The 17,252-nt window shown below is 52.6% G+C and overlaps 2 protein-coding genes across 4 annotated transcripts in view; one reads left to right on the plus strand and one right to left on the minus strand.

The window, feature by feature from the left end:
• NPEPPS (aminopeptidase puromycin sensitive) overlaps positions 1 to 8,673 on the minus strand; it is a 31,015-nt gene extending 22,342 nt beyond the window's left edge. Inside the window, exon 1 of one of the 3 annotated variants that reach the window (XM_090124815.1) lies at positions 8,342 to 8,673. In XM_090124815.1, the coding sequence (XP_089980941.1) occupies positions 8,342 to 8,464 (123 nt within the window). In that variant the 5' untranslated portion in view covers positions 8,465 to 8,673. Of the gene's footprint in view, positions 1 to 2,903; positions 5,773 to 6,523; positions 7,112 to 8,341 lie in introns of those variants that run through there. The other 2 variants (XM_031600663.2, XM_090124816.1) reach the window with 2 other exon arrangements.
• Positions 8,674 to 13,420: 4,747 nt separating this feature from the next.
• On the plus strand, positions 13,421 to 17,212 carry MRPL45 (mitochondrial ribosomal protein L45). The gene is made up of 8 exons (XM_031600737.2): positions 13,421 to 13,522; positions 14,189 to 14,384; positions 14,820 to 14,937; positions 15,076 to 15,174; positions 15,778 to 15,826; positions 16,067 to 16,216; positions 16,283 to 16,456; positions 16,634 to 17,212. The coding sequence occupies exons 1-8, from the start codon at positions 13,478 to 13,480 to the stop codon at positions 16,691 to 16,693; spliced, it is 891 nt and encodes a 296-aa protein (XP_031456597.1). The 5' UTR covers positions 13,421 to 13,477; the 3' UTR covers positions 16,694 to 17,212.
• Positions 17,213 to 17,252: the final 40 nt, after the last annotated feature.

A 17,252-nucleotide genomic window follows, 5' to 3' on the forward strand; every position in this document is an offset into this window, starting at 1 on the left:
GCATCAGGAATAAGGGAGCACAGGGAGGAGGGCACCCCAATGAGGTAGGCATTTCCACCTCCACTTCATCTATAAGCTCCCACATCACCATGTGCTTCCAAGGGGCAAAGAAGAAAAAGATTTTCCATCGACTGCTCTCGTCCTTTTCAGAACCTGAGTACCTGAATCCCATTCAAACCCTCTGTCCCTGCTTATCAATACTGTAAATTATTTAAGGGAATGGACTGCCTGTTCAATACGTATGCTGGACAATAGGGCCCTTGTACATGCCTGGAAGCCGAGACCAATGAAAACAGATAGAGAGCTGTAGGTTTCCTTTCAGCAGTGACCTAGAGGAGACTGCAGAACAAGTGGAATGCTTGTGAACACAAACCCACACCTCCCAGAGATCACAAGCAGCACAACCTACAGCGCAGCATTCTGCGCTGGTGACACTATAAGAAGTTCTTAGGTTAAAAACATCTGCCAAGAAATTCCCTTTACATTTTCCTGAAAGCTTTCCTTCTGCCAGCTCTTGGCTACACACGCTTTGCTTTATTTAACAAGTGGCCAGCTCCCAGCGTAGTAACAAACCGCCTCCCTGTGCCAGCTCCCTATTTGGATGCAAGAGCTTGAACACAGAAGAATTCAAATTAAATATCAATTAATTACAAAGGGGCTAAATATTTGGGAACTAAACTAGGAATTATTCAGAACCTTAGGGCTGCAGCCACCCAAACCAGCACGTTGGATGGAGCCGGACAGCACTTCAGGCAGCAGGCAGTGCCAGTTCTGCAGAGAAAACAGAACCTCTCCAACAGCCAACTGCATCTTAACAAAGCCACTACCATACCCAGACACTTCATTCCTTAAAGCATGAGGACTTGCAGCCCTTTCTTGATTGCCTTTTTGCTCCTGTAAGGTGCCCTGTTAGCCCCTGTGCCTGTCCCTGCTACCAGCAGAGCCACAGCAAACCAAGTGTGAGCATCAGTGCTGGGGACACTTCAGGCATCCAAGGAGGTGAGCCCAGCAGCTCTCAGCCCAGAGCCCTCCTGCCCAGGCTGACTGAAGGAATGCTTCCTTAGTCATTGTGTACACAAAACCCAAATCTGGTCGGTGATGAGAGGCTTAAGAAATTTAAATGTGTAACTTAATAGCAGCACAAGCATCATAAGAATGGGCTGTCTAATCTAATAATCTGCCTGCCCAAGTGCTAAAACCTGATTGCCCAAGGAAAGCCATCCCCCTCAGATGCTTCACTGGACACAAACCTCCCCCAGGAGTTTCTCCATTCTCTCATCACCTCCCTTGCTGCTAAAGCAAGTAGTTGCAGCTCACTCCAGCAGCAGAGCTGGCCGTGCACTGAGCACCCAGCTCCTTCCCCCATGGTGCCCCCGAGGGTCACAGAACCAAACCAACAGCACCCAAAGACCTGCTTGGGATTCCACAGAAAGGGATACAACACACTTGCAAGGCATGAAGCTAACAGATGGAACAGCTGCAGAACTCAGGCTGGAGCCGATGCTTCCAGTACAGACTTGCAATCTGAAATCCACGTTTTCCATTTGGTGTGCATGAAACCAAAGGATTGCAACACCTCCCAAAAGACAAAGATCCAAGCCCAATGATTTTCATCACAATTCTAAGGTTTGGGGTTTTTCGAGGTCTTCTAAAACACAGAAAAATCAGGATGAGAAAATCTTTTTATAAAAGAGTACTTGTAAAGACCTTTATTCAATCTACAAATCCAAATCTCTCTGGATTAAGAATTCAAGATGCATAAATAGTTGTCCAAATTGCAGACAATACTGGATTTAACAATAGACTTGATCTGTAAAAAATGAACTCTTCTGAGGACAGAGGAATTTCCAGCACAGCACTGTGCTGCAGAGTAAGAAAGTTTACGTTTAAGTGGAGACAAATTCAGAGGTTCCTTAAGAAGGCAATTACCTATTCTTAGATTTTCCTTGCCTCCTACAAACAGTGTTATGGAAGAGGCATTTAAAGGGACTGAGTGAGCCAGGAGATGGAAAAATGTTCTCTGAAAGATGAAAGGTAAAACACAGTGCATGGATGCAGACATGGACCATGCACTGCACAGTGCACTTCTGAGGCTCTGCTAATTGAATTGTGGAAGGAAAGTTCTCACGTTGGTGCAGAGGTCCTGGCCAAGAGCTGCTCCCTCCGATCGCTCAGATCATCAACAACAGACATACCTGTAGGAAAAACACCAGCACAGAACCACAAACCACCTGTGTGCTTTGCTTCCAGGCTGTTTATCTCATGAGAAACTGCAGCACAGCCCCACTGGGTATGGAAGGAAGGAATGAGCTGCAAAGCTTTAAGCTTGCTGCTTCCCACGGAGCTCCAGCAGTGTTCAGAGCCAGCACTGCCCCACAACACACTGCAGACATTGGGATGCTTTGGTGCTGATGCTTCCCCAGTCCAGCACATCCCCTTTCCACACTCAGCACTTGCTGCTGGGAAGGCAAATCTCACCCCCAACAGGAGATGACAGCTAAAGCTGCACCCAAAAAGTTTTCCCAGGGAATATCGTGCTGCACAGAAGGGCTGAAAAGGCTGATTACTCAACTATTGTGCACACCACAATGTTCATTTAGCACAAAAAGATGAAATCACTCTTGCCTTAGTGCTGTACAGCTCCTTTCCTCCCCTCGTGTTCCAGTTACATTTCCTCCTATGGGCAGGCTGAGCCCGGGGGCAGGGGCTGTGAGCACGGTGGCACCTACACTGTTATTCTGACAGTGAGAAACAATGAAGACTTCTGCAGAGCTGTGCCAAACATGACTCAAAGATGCTGTGAGGCCGTTTATTTTCTCTAGCAGGAAAAGACTTGATGGAAAAACTTTTTTCAGGACATGAGAAACAAGATTTTGAATGGCTTCAGTGGAATGCCAGCCTACCTGAAATGCAGCACTGGGTGCTCCAGAAGACACCTTCTGCAGCCAAAACTAATTCTCCAGGGCCTTTTGCAGGTCCAGGTAATTACATCTTGTAACTCTGCTTCAGAATACTTTCCTTAATGCAGCATTACATCCAGCACGCACACTTTCAGCTTTTACCCTCCAAAAATAGTCAAGTAAAATTACTTCAGTTCTCTTCTAAGACGCAGCTTTTTAAGAATTCCTAAATACAATGAGGAGAGTATGAAAAGGTTTTATTAATTTGCATCTTAGAGGAAATCACGGTAGCCAAGTAGTAAAACTACCACTGCCAAGGCTATTAGGCCCACTGGAAAAACCCACTTCATCCCAGTGACCATCCCAGCTACATCCATCTGCAGCAGTCACACATGCTTCAGAAGAGAACAATCTGCATGGACAAGCAAATCCCTCTGTAACTGTAATTAATGCAATCACCTTAGCACTGTGAAATACAGAGCTGGAGGGGAAAGGAGCAAAGATTCCTACTTACTGAGAAGCAGCAGGCTGCAACACTCAGCACAGCACCTTTAATGCTCACGTTACCCAAATTCAGACCTAATTTAATGGGCTGCAAATGTAAACTAGGAAGCTGGATGACATGACACTCCCCAACTCCTGCCCACCCCAGGAGATGCTGAGCACAAATACTACACCTATTACAGCTTAATGTTTCAAGGTTTACATACTGGAGTGTCAATCTTTAACTGGCATGCAGTGAGATCGGAAGACTGCGTATCTTTAGCTTAGCTCACTCTGCCTTATCAGCCTATTAAAAGCAACAGATACAGGTTAAACATTGCTAAATATAACAGAGTATCCCTAAGACACATTAAAAGGACTGGGAAAGATCCGTGAATGAGCCATCCACCTCAGGTTGTAAATTCCTTACTGTACAAGATGTGTTGCTTTGCAGTTTGTGAGGGGTGAATCACTGCTACACTCCCCAAAGACAGCAGAAGGGAGGGCAGCACTGCACCTACTGCCCTGCACAGACAGCTGAGTGCTCAGAGCTGTGACAGCACTGAGAATTCCCTCCTGGAGGCTCACAGAATGCTGAGCTTCAGCAGCCAGATGTGTTTCTGTGTTACTCACGCCTGCCTTTCAGCACAGTGCAGGAGAACAGGCTGACAGCACATCCCCTCTTCGTCCCACACCCTCCAGCAGCAGAGTGGCACAAAGCACTGACCCAACCACTGAGCAACAGGAGTGCACGGTGCTGATAACTGCACCCCAAGCACCAGGGCTGCAATAAATCAATCTCCAGCAAACAGATGAATAAAGGAGATTAACTGCTTCCACTCAAAAAAAAAGAAAAATAAAAAAAACCCAACCCAAATCTTCATTGTGCTCGTTCTGAAACATCCACACACCCAAATGAATGGTTCACAACTCCAGGAGTGCAGCTGTTGGAGGACTATAGCAGAGAGTGCTGCTCCAGACCCACAGCTGACACACAGGATCTGCTCCTCCCCATGTCCTGGCTGTGACCAAAGGCCTATTTCACAAAGAACCTGCAAGGATTCCTGGGTTTTAAACCACGCCAATGGAAAACTGTCCGTTTATATAATTGTTACATAATTCTACAGGCTTCCAACATGCCCCTATGACCACAATTTACATGATTTAAGAATCTCAGGTAACCACTCAAAACTTCATATTTAGGCTGCCACACACTTAACAAGCTAAGGTATTAAATGTTATCATGAGACAGATTAGAGCATTGCTCCTTTATCACGGAACAACAATTAGCAGACAGAGGGTCACTTCCCTAACTTGAAAACTTGAAGTGCCATAATAAACTACAGGCACGTATTCTTTCTTTTTAAGCCTCTGAAATCAGCCTGCCCACTGCTGACACTGAAGCAACCTCCTTATCTTTTGAATCATGAAGGGCTTTATTCTCTGACGCTTATCTGAAGCCGTGCAAGAGATGCATCATTTCTTACTGGGGCAAAAAAAAACCAAAGTGTTTTGTTAAGTTCCTTACAGGCGCCTCCCTGAGCTCAGTGCCCACAGCCAGGAGGGGCAGGGAGGGCCCTTTTTCAGGGCCTGGTGCTCAAGTTGAAAGGCTTAAACTCTACACAGAAAGCTGCCAAACCCTGCTCAGAGTCAGCAGCACAAACTCACCCATCAGGTGTTTTGCTCCTGGTGTCCTGACTAAGAATTACAGCCTTCGCTAATTCCAGTTTGCTGTTAAATATGCAAAATAGCAAACAAACATTTTTCAAGTGTATAAACGAAGTTCCCATCGTTTAACCCTGATTCATTTTGGTGTCACGATTTCAGTACTCACCCTGCAAGCAGAAAGCATCACCCCTTCCACTATTTAAGGTGGATTACCACTTGCCCAGCCATAATCATACTGGAATGGGGCAGAGGGACTAATGATTATGCTTTATTAATTATTAAAAACTATTTCTGGACTTTCAGGAAGAAGCATTCTATCTAACGATTATTTTCATTCCTTACCCAAAATCCTAAAAATTCAGTTTGTCTTAATGTTAAATTACTTCCACCTCCATGCCTGCACAAGGGATGCTGAAAACAGGATGAACCCCACTCTACTTTGTGAAAGCTGCTAGTAGAAATGGTCAACAAGTGCTTAACTGAACCAATGAGATCCAAAAGCACGCAAGCTATTTTTCCTAGACTCAATCTCAACTCGGTAAGACATAACTAGCAAACGTCAGCACATTCTCATTAAGTAAACCATTCCTTTGCACCTAGCATTGTTGGAGAGCTGGTTCTTCTTCTCCCCAGTAGGAGCAGAAGTTACCCTCTCATTTTCTGGAGCATGCCTTCACAAGGCTGGGGACACCAGCAGCCAAGCAAGCTTCAGATCTGCAGCACTTACCACATCCACCTTCTGCACACACCTGGATATAGCCTGGAAATTCTTCCATCTATGGCTGTTACGTTACTTAGAGGCTTAAGAATAAAAATGCATCATATTAGAGGCTTTTCAAAAACATCCCCCTACTCTGTTTCTCTCTCCCATGGGAACAACACGCTCACCACAATGAGAGCTGAACTGGTGACAACCTTGAACTCTCTACATCAATACTCTTCCTTATGCCCTCAGCTGGTCAGAAAGTCCAGAATGCTGCACTGTCAGGTGGTACCTCTGCTCTAAGAGATCATTGAGCAATCCCCTGAACAGCAGCAAAGAGCATTACCATATCCCAGCGGGGCTAAAATCCACAAACCCCACACCAAACCCATAAGAAGGCTCCGAACCAACACAATTCCTGGAATTAAACGAAGTTTCCACGGCTGCAGCTCAACACCACTCACTCCCAGCAGCCAGCCTGGCTTAAAAACCCGTCGCTCCCCTCCCCCCGTGTTATTTTTAACCGGGCTGATTGCAGTGATCCCATTTGCAGTGCAGCCCCACAGCTGTACCAGGGCCGAGCAGCAGCACTTGGGCGCGAAGACAGGAATGGGATCGAGGTGGAAGAGATGGGGAATTTCTGCAGCTCCAAGGCAGCAGCACGTTGTGGGAGGACCGGTGCTGTACGGACACCAGCACGTACATTTACACCCTTTTTTTTTTTTTTTTTTTTTCTTTTCAGGATTTCTTCCACATGACACAAACTTACTCATCCTCCTGCGGGTCCGCGGTCACGAGGGCTCACAGCTCAGCCCCCAAGAGGGTCCCATAGTGCTGCAACCCACGGGGCTCTGGCAGCCCTCTGAGCACTGCATGGCAGCTCCCATTGCCCCCCCCAACCCCCACAGGCCCTCAACCCCCACATTGGCCCTCAGATTCCCCCACTGGCTCTCTACCCCCACACTGGCCCTCAGACCCCCCAATTGGCCCCCAACACCCCCCACTGGCCCTCACACTGCTCCCCCACTGGTCCCCAACCTCCCACTGGCCATCACACTCCTCCACTGGCCCTCATACACCCCCACACCTCCCACTGGTCCTCAGACCCCCCCCTCACTGGTCCCCAAGCTCCCACTGGCCCTCACACTACTCCAATAGCCCCCAGACTCCCCCACTCACCCCCAACCCCCACATTGGGCCTCAGACCCACACTGGCTCCCAACCCCCACCCAATGGCCCTCAGACCCCTCCATAATCCCTCACACACTCCCCCACTGGCACCCAACTCCCACACTGGGCCTCAGACCCCCCCCAGTAGTTTTCAGGCGCCCCCACTGGCCCTCAGTCCCCCCATTAGCTCCCAACCCCCCCCACTGGCCCTCAGACCCCTCCATTATCCCTCACACTTCCCCACTGGCCCCCAACTCCCACATTGGGCCTCAGACCCACCCCCCACTGCCCCCCAACCCCCCCCAATGGCCCTCAGACCCCTCCGTTATCCCTCACACACTCCCCCACTGGCCCCCAACTACCACGTTGGGCCTTAGAGCCCCCCGCCTAGTTCTCAGACCCCCCCACTGGCCCCCAACCCCCACAATGGGCCTCAGACCCAACCCCCAGTAGTTCTCAGACCCCCCCACTGGCCCTCAGTCCCCCCATTGGCTCCCAACCCCCCCCACTGGCCCTCAGACCCCTCCGTTATCCCTCACACACTCCCCCACTGGCCCCCAACTCCCACACTGAGCCTCAGATCCCCCCCACTAGTTCTCAGACCCCCACACTCACCCCCAACCCCCACACTGGCACTCAGACCCACACTGACTCCCAACCCCCCCCCCCAATGGCCCTCAGACCCCTCCATTATCCCTCACACTTCCCTACTGGCCCTCAACACCCCCCCACTCGTTCTCAACCCCCACATTGGCCCTCAGATCCCCCCCCCTAGTTCTCAGACCCCCCCACTCACCCCCAACCCGCACATTGGCTCCCAACCCCCCCCAATGGCCCTCAGACCCCTCCGTTATCCCTCACACAATCCCCCACTGGCCCCCAAACCCCACAATAGGCCTCAGACCCCCCCACTGGCCCTCAACCCCCACACTGGGCCTCAGACCCCCCCCCCCCCCCCCTAGTTCTCAGACCCCCCCCACTGGCCCCCAACTCCCACACTGGGCCTCAGACCCCCCCCCCAGTTCTCAGACCCCCCCACTGGCCCTCTACCCCCACACTGGGCCTCAGATCCCCCCCTAGTTCTCAGACCCCCCCACTGGTCCCCAACTCCCACACTGGGCCTCAGACACCCCCCCCAGTTCTCAGACCCCCCCACTGGCCCCCAACCCCCACAATGGGCCTCAGACCCCCCCCCAGTTCTCAGACCCCCCCACTGGCCCTCAGTCCCCCCACAGGCCCCCAACCCCCACACACGGCCCTCACACCCCCCAGCTGCTCCCCTCCCCCCCTTCCCCTCACACCGCGGCCTACCCCGACCCCCCCCGCACCCCGACCAGGCCTCACAGGGCGGGGCCGCACCCGAGGCCCTCCTGCACCTGCCCGGCCTTCCCGTCAGCGTCGAAAAGATTACTCTCACCTGCACGGCGGCTTCTAACTTGCCTTCGAAGGTGAAGTCGATGAGGTCGGGCTTAAGGCACAGCCCGTAGTTGAGGGGGCTGACGTCGGCGGGGAGCCGCTCGAAGGGCCGCTTGGCCGGCATGGCGCAGAGCGCCCCCCAGCGGCGGGGCGGTGCGGGACGAGAAATGAGGGAAGTGCGTGCGTGCGTGCGTGTGTGCGAGTGTGTGCGTGAGTGTGTGTGTGTGTGTGTGTAAGGGAAGGGGGGAGGGGGGGGGGCGCTGCGAGCAGAGCGGCGGCCCCGCAGCGATACGGCGAGCGGCGGCGGCGGCGGCGGGAGGGAGGCAGGGAGGGAGGGGCGGGGGCGCGCGCGCGCTCCCGGCACGAGGAGGCCGAGAGGGAGGGGGGGGAGGAGGAGGAGGAGGAGGAGGAGGGGAGGAGGGACGGCGCGTGCGCGCGCCGCGGCGGCCACGCGGCCGCGCACGTAGAGAGGCGAGAGCGCGTTGCGTAACGGGGGCGCGCTGCCCCGCCCCGCAGGGAGCGAGAATTGGGGGGGGGGGGGGGGGGTTGGGTGGTACAGCCGAGGCTCTGCTGCGCTCCGCCCCGCCGCCGCCGTCGCCGTCGCCGCGCTGCCGAGGGGGAGGCAAAAATCGCAGCGCGCTTTGGGTTGTGAAGGGAGCTGAAGGATGGCGGGGCTCCAGCCCTGCGCCACGTGCAGGGCCAGCAACCTCCGCGTTTCGTAGGGTCATGGAGTCGTAGGGACACGGAGCCACAGAGCCATAGAGAAATAGAGACACAGAGCCATAGAGACACAGAGCCATGGAGTCATAGAGCCATAGAGTCATAGACCCATAGAGAAATAGAGACATGGAGCCATAGAGACATAGAGACACAGAGACATAGAGACACAGAGACATAGGGACATAGAGACATAGGGACATGGAGCCATAGAGACACAGAGCCATAGAGCCATAGAGAAATAGAGCCATAGAGAAATAGAGCCATAGAGAAATAGAGACATGGAGCCATAGAGACATGGAGTCATAGAGACACAGAGCCATAAGACACAGAGCCATAGAGACACGGAGTCATAGAGACATGGAGCCATAGAGCCACAGAGCCACAGAGCCGTAGAGACACAGAGCCATAGAGACATAAAGCCATAGAGCCATAGAGACACAGAGCCATAGAGCCATAGAGACATGGAGTCATAGGGACATAGAGACAGAGCCACAGAGCATAGAGACATAGAGCCACAAAATCAGTCATAGAATCACAGAGTCATAGAGCCACAGAATCATAGAATCATAGAGTAATAGAATCACAGAATCATAGTCATAGAGGCATAGAATCAGAGCCATAGAGTCACAGAATCACAGAATCATAAAGTCACAGAGTCATAGAATCATAGAATCAGAGCCACAGAGCCATAGAATCATAGAGTCACAGAATCATAGAGTCATAGAATCATAGAATCACATAGAGTCATAGAGACATAGAGTTATAGAATCATAGAGTCATAGAGCCATAGAGCAATGGAGCCATAGAGCCATAGAATCATAGTCATAGAATCACAGAGTCATAGTCATAGAATCATAGAGCCAAAGAGTCATAGAGTCATAGAATCATAGAGACATAGAATCACAGAATCATAGTCATAGAGCCATAGAGTCAGTCACAGAGTCACTGAATCATAGAGTCGTAGAGTCATAGAATCATAGAATCATAATCATAGAGTCATAGAGGCATAGAGTTATAGAATCATAGTCATAGAGTCAGAATCATAGAGTCATAGAGCCATAGAGCCATAGAATCATAGAGCCATAGAGCCATAGAGCCATAGAGCCATAGAATCATAGAGCCATAGAGCCATAGAATCATAGAGCCATAGAATCATAGAGCCATAGAATCATAGAGCCATAGAATCATAGAGCCATAGAATCACAGAGCCATAGAATCATAGAGCCATAGAGCCATAGAATCATAGAATCATAGAGCCATAGAATCATAGAGCCATAGAATCATAGAATTATAGAATCATAGAATCATAGAGCCATAGAGCCATAGAGTCACAAGGTTGGAAACGACCTACAAGACCATCTAGTCCAACCGTCTTCACTGCTAGCACCAGCCACTAAAGCAGATTTCGTAGCAGCCCAGGCTGTGTGTGAATGCTCCGTGCCCACGTGGTGCTACGGCACCCCGACCCTGGTGAAATTCGTGCTGTGGGTTTGTAAGAATTTGCATTCCAGGAAAAAAACGTTTGGGAGTGAAAGGCAGAGGATGGTGCCCCGTGCTTCAGTGCCATCGCTCTGCTGGGTTGGAGCTGTGGTGGAGCAGGAGGCCGTGCTGCTGCTCAGTGAGACCACGGAATGACACAGAATGGCCAGGGTTGGAAGGGAGTCAAGGATCACAGAGCTCCAACCCCACACTGCATGCAGGGCCACCAACCTCCACATCTCACACCCAGGCTGCCCCATCCAACCTGGCCTTGAACACCTCCAGGGATGGATGTGTTCACACCCCCCCCTCTGGCCCCCAAACCCCCACTGGTCCTCACACTCATCCATTAACCCTCAGACCCCCCCCCCAGTGGAATGGTGAGGTGCTGGAACAGCTGCCCAGAGAGCTTCCCCCCGACATCCAACCTCAATCTTCCCTCCCTCAACTTCAAACCGTTTCCCCCTTGGAGATGAAAATCATCCCTAACTCCCAATCTGACCCTCCCTGCTGCAATGTGAGGCCGTCTCCTCTCATCCCATCGCTTATTCCTGGAGCAGAGAGCAAGCCAGCTCGCTGCCAGCCCCTACAGGGGGTTGTGGGATGGGATAAACCCACTTCCTTGTGCTTCTTTTGCTCCAGGCTGACCCACCCATCTCCTCCAGCCTCTCCCTGCAGAGCTGCGATGCTCCGGACCCCTCTCAGTTCCATTGCCCTGCTCTACATGCACTCCTCAATGCCTTTTTTTTGCTGCCCGAAGCTGAGCACAGCACTGAAGGTGCAGCTCAGTGCTGAGAACAGATGGACAATCCCTTCAGCTCCGGTATCTGGGAGCTCAGGGCCCTTTTTGCTGCATTTCAGCAACCTTTCAGCCTCTGCGCCCAGATAAGGCAGCACAGCACTGCTACCCAGCCATCTCAGCTCAGCTCCTCGGGCTTTGTGGAAGATGCAATGCAAAGAATCCGCCTTCAAAAGCTCCGTGCTCAATACAGCCAGTGGTATTTACAGGGCAATCGACGTCCCAAGTGGGTGCTGCTGGACGGCCGGCTGCTTTCGTGACAAACACCAGCAGGAAGTTTAAAAATTCTTCATAAAGCCTTTATATGGGAAAGAAAAAGGGCGAAAAATGGAATTCCAGCCTCCCCAGCCCTGCCCTGTGCTGAGCCAGTTCAGCCCCGGAGCCGCTCCATGGGACCAATAATTGCCTTCTGTTGCTGCAAGCCATGAAAACCCACTGAAACCCAAAGATTTATTTTTGCTCTGACATCTCGCTGGTTCAGATAGAAGCTAGCAGCAAGCAAAAGGGGAACGGGGATGTGCTGGGGCCAGGAGGAGCCTGCAGTACCAACAGATGGGCTCCTCCAGGCCTGCAGGATGCACGGATGCAGGCAGGAGGGATGGTTGTGCTCCAGGTACAGCATAGGAGGGAGGACAGAACTCTGATTGCAGCCTGGGCTGCTTGGTGCCATGCTCCCTGCGGCAGCTGCTGGCCCACACCGCTGCATTGTTCCATGACAGATGCTGCTGTCAGCAAGCAGCAGGAGAGAAAGGATAAAAGGGAGAGGGAAACCTGGCGAAGCCTCTGCTGCATCCTGAGCAAACGGGTTCTGTGGGAGCACCGACATCAGGGCTCGGTGGGGAGCCCCAATTCTGCACCGAGCGCTACTCATTTTGGGAAAATAAGGGAAAAACCCAACAATAGAAAGATCCCGGGGAGGCTTTCCCTTTCTTCCTTTTTCTGCTTGAGTTCCTGCCATCCCTGCCAAGAGCGGGAGCAGCCGGAGGGCACCGGCTAATCCTGCCTCGCAGGTCCTGCCGTGGCTTAGGGCAGGAATTTGTGGCATTTGGGAGCAAGGGACGGCGCTGGGAGCCGTGGGGCAGCAGGAGCAGGGCTGGGCGTTCTGCACTGCTGCATTTGCTGCGTGCTGAGCTGCACCATGCAGTGCGTGCCAGGGCCGCCCGCTGTCCTCCTGTTGGCCAAGTACCTGGGGCGGGTTGCACAAGCACCTCTGTAATGCAGGGATGGAGCCAAACGAGACCAAACCCTGCGTGGAAGAGCTGCAAGCAGCTCAGCCCTGGGTGCTAAGCTCTGCTTTTTTCCAGTGCTCCCATCCTTCCAAACCCCACCCCAGGGCATGCACCCCTATAGGGTGGAATGGGGCAGATTTGCAAGGGGTCACACGCTGGCTGGAGCCACCATCAATTATCATCTCTGGATGATAACCGGCCACCAGCAGCATCGCTGGAGCAGATTGCAATGCGTGGCCGTGCTCCGCTCCTCCCAGCTGCTGCAAGAACCCCCCGTGGTGCGCGGGGGGGGGGCAGGGCCCGATAGAAGCATGGGCTGGGATCAACGGTCTCGAGCACAGAAGAGCCGTCACTACACATTAACCAGCTGTCCGATGGAGCAACGCTTCGTCCTGGCCAAGATCAACAGTGCCCGGGAGCGCAGCCAGGAGATGGGAGCGAGCCGAGCCGGGCCGAGCTGAGCCGAGTTGAGCCGAGCCGAGCCGAGTTGAGCCGAGCCGAGCCGAGCTGCACTGCTGGGCTGCCCCGAGGCTGCACCAAGGGGGGGTCAGGATGTGTTGCATGGGGGGCACGGAGGGAATCGCACGGGAGGAGCGATGAAGCAGCCCCTGCATCTGTTCCACGCTGCACACTGGGCTCCTGCACGTCGCACGAGGGACGGGGAGGGGGGAGCTGCACGGGGCCGAGCGCCCCATCGCATCACACGTGGGGGTCGGGGGAATCCCCCCCCCCTCCCCATCCCCCCCCCTGCCGGCCGTAGGGCGGAGCCTCCCCCGCGCCCGATGGAATTTTCCACTCTCCGCCGCCGCCGCGCGGTTCCCCGCTGGCCCCGCCCCCTCCGCGCGAGCGCGCGCGCACCGCCCCCCGAAGCCACGCCCCCCATTTTCCCAGCGTGCCTTGCGGCAGCAAGATGGCGGCCGCCATGGCGGCTGGGCTGAGCAAGCTGGGCCGCGGGGTGCGCGGGGTGCTCGGGCCGTTAACGGGGGCGGGGGGGTGAGGAGTCGTGCGGGGAGCGACGTAGGGAGCCCCGGGGGGCTGCGGGGATGGGATCAGGTGCGGAGCCGGGCGGGCGGAGCGGAGGAGAGGGGTTGGCGGTGTCTGAGGGGTCAGGCATGGGCAGGGCCTGCTCACCTCCCCTTCCTCACATTCCCTCCTTCCCCCTTTTCCTCCCTTTTCCCCTGATTTTCCTCCCGTTTTCCTATCTTCCTCCCCCCCCCCCCTTTTCTTCCTCCCCCCCCCCTTTTCTTCCTCCCCCCCCCTTTTCTTCCTCCCCCCCCCCTTTTCTTCCTCCCCCCCCCTTTTCTTCCTCCCCCCCCCTTTTCTTCCTCCCCCCCCCTTTTCTTCCTCCCCCCCCCCTTTTCTTCCTCCCCCCCTCCCTTTTCTTCCTCTTCTTCCCCTTTCCTCCCTTCCCCTTTCCTCCCTTCTCCCTCTTTCCCTTTCTCCCTCCTTCCCTTTCCCCCCTTCCCCTTTTCCCCCTGTTCCCTTGGCTGTGGTTTCCCTCTCCCAGCCCAGTTCTGTGTGAGGTGATGATGACATTTCAGTGAGAAGGGAAATCTCTCACTGTGTTGGTGTTGTTTTTTGCCCTTTGGGCTCAGCACGTGCTCTGTTGCTTCTCCCTTAGGCCGTGGAATCACTGCTGCGTCCCCCCAGAGCCATTCCAGCCTGCCTCGTTGTTCCTGTGAGGACAAAGCGGAGACTTTTTGTCCCTGAATGGGCCCGGGAGCTGCCCCGTGAAGAGAAGGAGAAGAGGCTGCAGTCCTTGGTCAGAACACTTCCTGAGGATCGCATGGAACGGGCCTTTTACTTGGCCTGCACAGGTGGCAGTTTGCTGTGGTCTCTTCTAAAGGGCACAACTAAGGCAGACTAGAAATACTGTGACTGCATTAATAGTATCTGCATGCAGCAAACTGAATGACTTGCTCTGCCCTGGGGGAGTGATAGCAGCTGCCCTGGTGCTGTCAGCCCTGTGTCTCCTGTTGGCCCCTTTGTACCCAGGGACCAGGAATAGCATGGGAGGCCGTGCTCCCTGCTGCTGGTTGTCTTATCCTCATACCTCAGGGCTGCATGGAAGAGAAGGAGAGCAGGCAGTGTAGCACAGCTTGTCAGCAGTGAGAAGTGCCCCCATTATTTATCCCAATGCTCTTACTTCATCCTACAAATGTTTTCAATCCTACTTCTCCAGCCCCCAGCAACCAAAGTGGTGCCTCTTTGTCTCCTTGATTCCCCTGCTGACCTCCCTTTCTCTCATGCAGCCAGTATTATAGACCCTTACGTCCCTCCTGAGGGTGATGCCCGCATGACTTCCCTGTCCAAAGAAGGGCTGAAGCAAAGAATGGAGAAGCTGAAGCAGACTGCTGCCTCTCAGTTAGCGTACGTACCTGCTTTTCAGTTAGTCTGTAGTGCTGAAGTTTTGCTCAGTTGCACTACAACTGGGTAATGCACTTGTCATCATCCGAAACACAGAGAAGACATTTTTCATTTGCTCAGAGGTTTTTCTTGTCTTTTCAGCCTGCGGAAGGTAAAGGATCACGATCCAAATTTCAGCACTAAAACTTTCCCAGAGATGGCACAGGAGATATATGTTGAAGCTCACAACAGTCTGGCAAAGTAAGACCCATTCTGACCAATGGGGTTACGTAGGACTTGCTTCTCTTTGCTTCCATGCTCTGGTTTTCTTGTATCCTTGTATCTCATTTGCAACAAGTACTTTATCTTTTGCTGCCCTCATGTGTTTGAACAGGAGGTGGCATTGGTGGTTTGGGAGACACTTTTGCTTTTCATAATGAAAATCAAGTTGCAGAAAAATTCATCTTGACCTGACTTGAGAAGCAGATAAGCTGTTGCACCATTGGGTGTTGGCAGCAGATGAGTGTGTGCTCAGGGCTGCTCAGCATCGTGCCTCAGCAATATTCCACTGATTTGCTCCACTTTTTAGTAATAGAACGTGTTTTAAAACTGCATCATGCTTGGTTACAATTTCAAACATCAGTTGAGGATTTAGGCCACAGCTGGCTTCCAAAGGGTGTTGTCATGTCTTCCCCTGCAGTCCTTTAACCAGCCTGTGTTCTGACTTTATACTGAGGTCACAGCTGAGAATCTCACTTCTTTTGCTTTGCCAATGGGTTGTGAATCTTCTAGAGAAGCAGGAATTTGTGAGTAAGCCTCTTCACAATGCATGTGTTTGAGTAACTGGGTGTGTTTCACTTGCAGTTTTAACAAGCAGAAACTTCACTCCCTGGTAACAGAGCGCTGCTACCCGGTAGGTGTTTATCTGGGTGTTACATTTCCTTGATTGGGTTTAGAGATCCCTAAAGATTGTAGAAGAGATGAGGAATTCTCTTTTTTTTTTTTTTCCTCACCCAAACACAGTTAAGACAAAATAGGAAAGCAAAGTCTGAGTAGTAATGCAGCATTCGTTCAGTACCTGCCTATAGCAGTTTGCTTCTTCAATTCACACCCCAGTGAAGTTGGTGCTGACTTATTTTTTTTTGCTTTCTAGGACATGGTCCGTGGCAACAGGTACAAAACCATCCGGTGGAGCTTCGTGGAGTCACTGGAGCCTCCACGAGTGGTTCACATTCGGTGCACCAGCATTGTGAACCAGGGCAACCTGTACGGGCAGGTGACGGTGCGGATGCACACCAGGCAGGTATGTCTCCTCCTTCCTCCTGCCTTTCCCAGCTGACTCCAGCTCAGTGCATCTTTCTGTTTGCAGACTTTGGCCATCTATGACCGCTTTGGGAGGCTGATGTACGGTGGGGAGCAGCTGCCCAAGGATGTTTTGGAATACGTTGTGTTTGAGAGGTACTTGGTCAACCCTTATGGTACGTGGAGGATGCATGGCAAGATCATCCCAGAGTGGGCTCCACCAAAGGACCCCATTGTGAAGGTAAAGCCATGAGGAACAGCATGGCCTGTGTCTGCAAACTGCAGGTTCTCTATCTTCCTTTGTTCCTAAAATCAGGCCATCCTCCTGTGCAAGGCAGTGGCGCTGCCAGAACCCTCTGCTTTCTCATGCTCTTATTACAGCTGCATGACATGCTGATTTTTGTCCTTGCTCTTTCAGACCGTGATGATTCCTGGCCCAACCTTGGATCCCTCGCAGGAGTATGAGGAAATGAAGTAGGGAATTTCAGAGCCTGTACACAGAGAGAAGTGCAAACAACCCTGGGGGGGCAAAGCAGGGAATGTCTGTGGAGGCAGTGAGATGGACGTAGCTGTGCCTTCAGTGAGCTGTCAGCAAACAAAGCAGCTTCAGAAATGGACTCCAGGCACTGAGAAACTGCCTTAAAAAAGGAGCAAAGAGGGACTTGGGTTCACGTGAGCTCTAAGAGCTGTGGGGCTGCTCTCCTGGCTGACTTCTGTGTTTGCCACCAAGAGCTGCTGTCAGCACACATCTGGGCAGATGTGGGGTATAGGATAGACCTGGGGGACTCTCACAAAAGTCTGCAGCAGAAGCTGGTGGTGATTTCTTTTCCCATTCTTCCCCCATCTGCACAAATTTCGGGTTATTTTATTTTACCAGAAGAGCAACAAGCACGCTTTAAATTGTTTTCTCCTGGGTGGATGCTGCAGTTGGAGTCCTGCTGAACGCGTGCTTGTTGCTGGCCAAGCTGAATACTTCAATAAAACTTGTGATTCGTAAGTTTAGTGTTTGTGTCAGTTAACATCAGAAGGCAACACTT

The sequence above is a fragment of the Phasianus colchicus genome, chromosome 26 (assembly GCF_987193195.1).
Source record: "Phasianus colchicus chromosome 26, bPhaCol1.hap1.1, whole genome shotgun sequence".
Lineage (NCBI taxonomy): Eukaryota > Metazoa > Chordata > Aves > Galliformes > Phasianidae > Phasianus > Phasianus colchicus.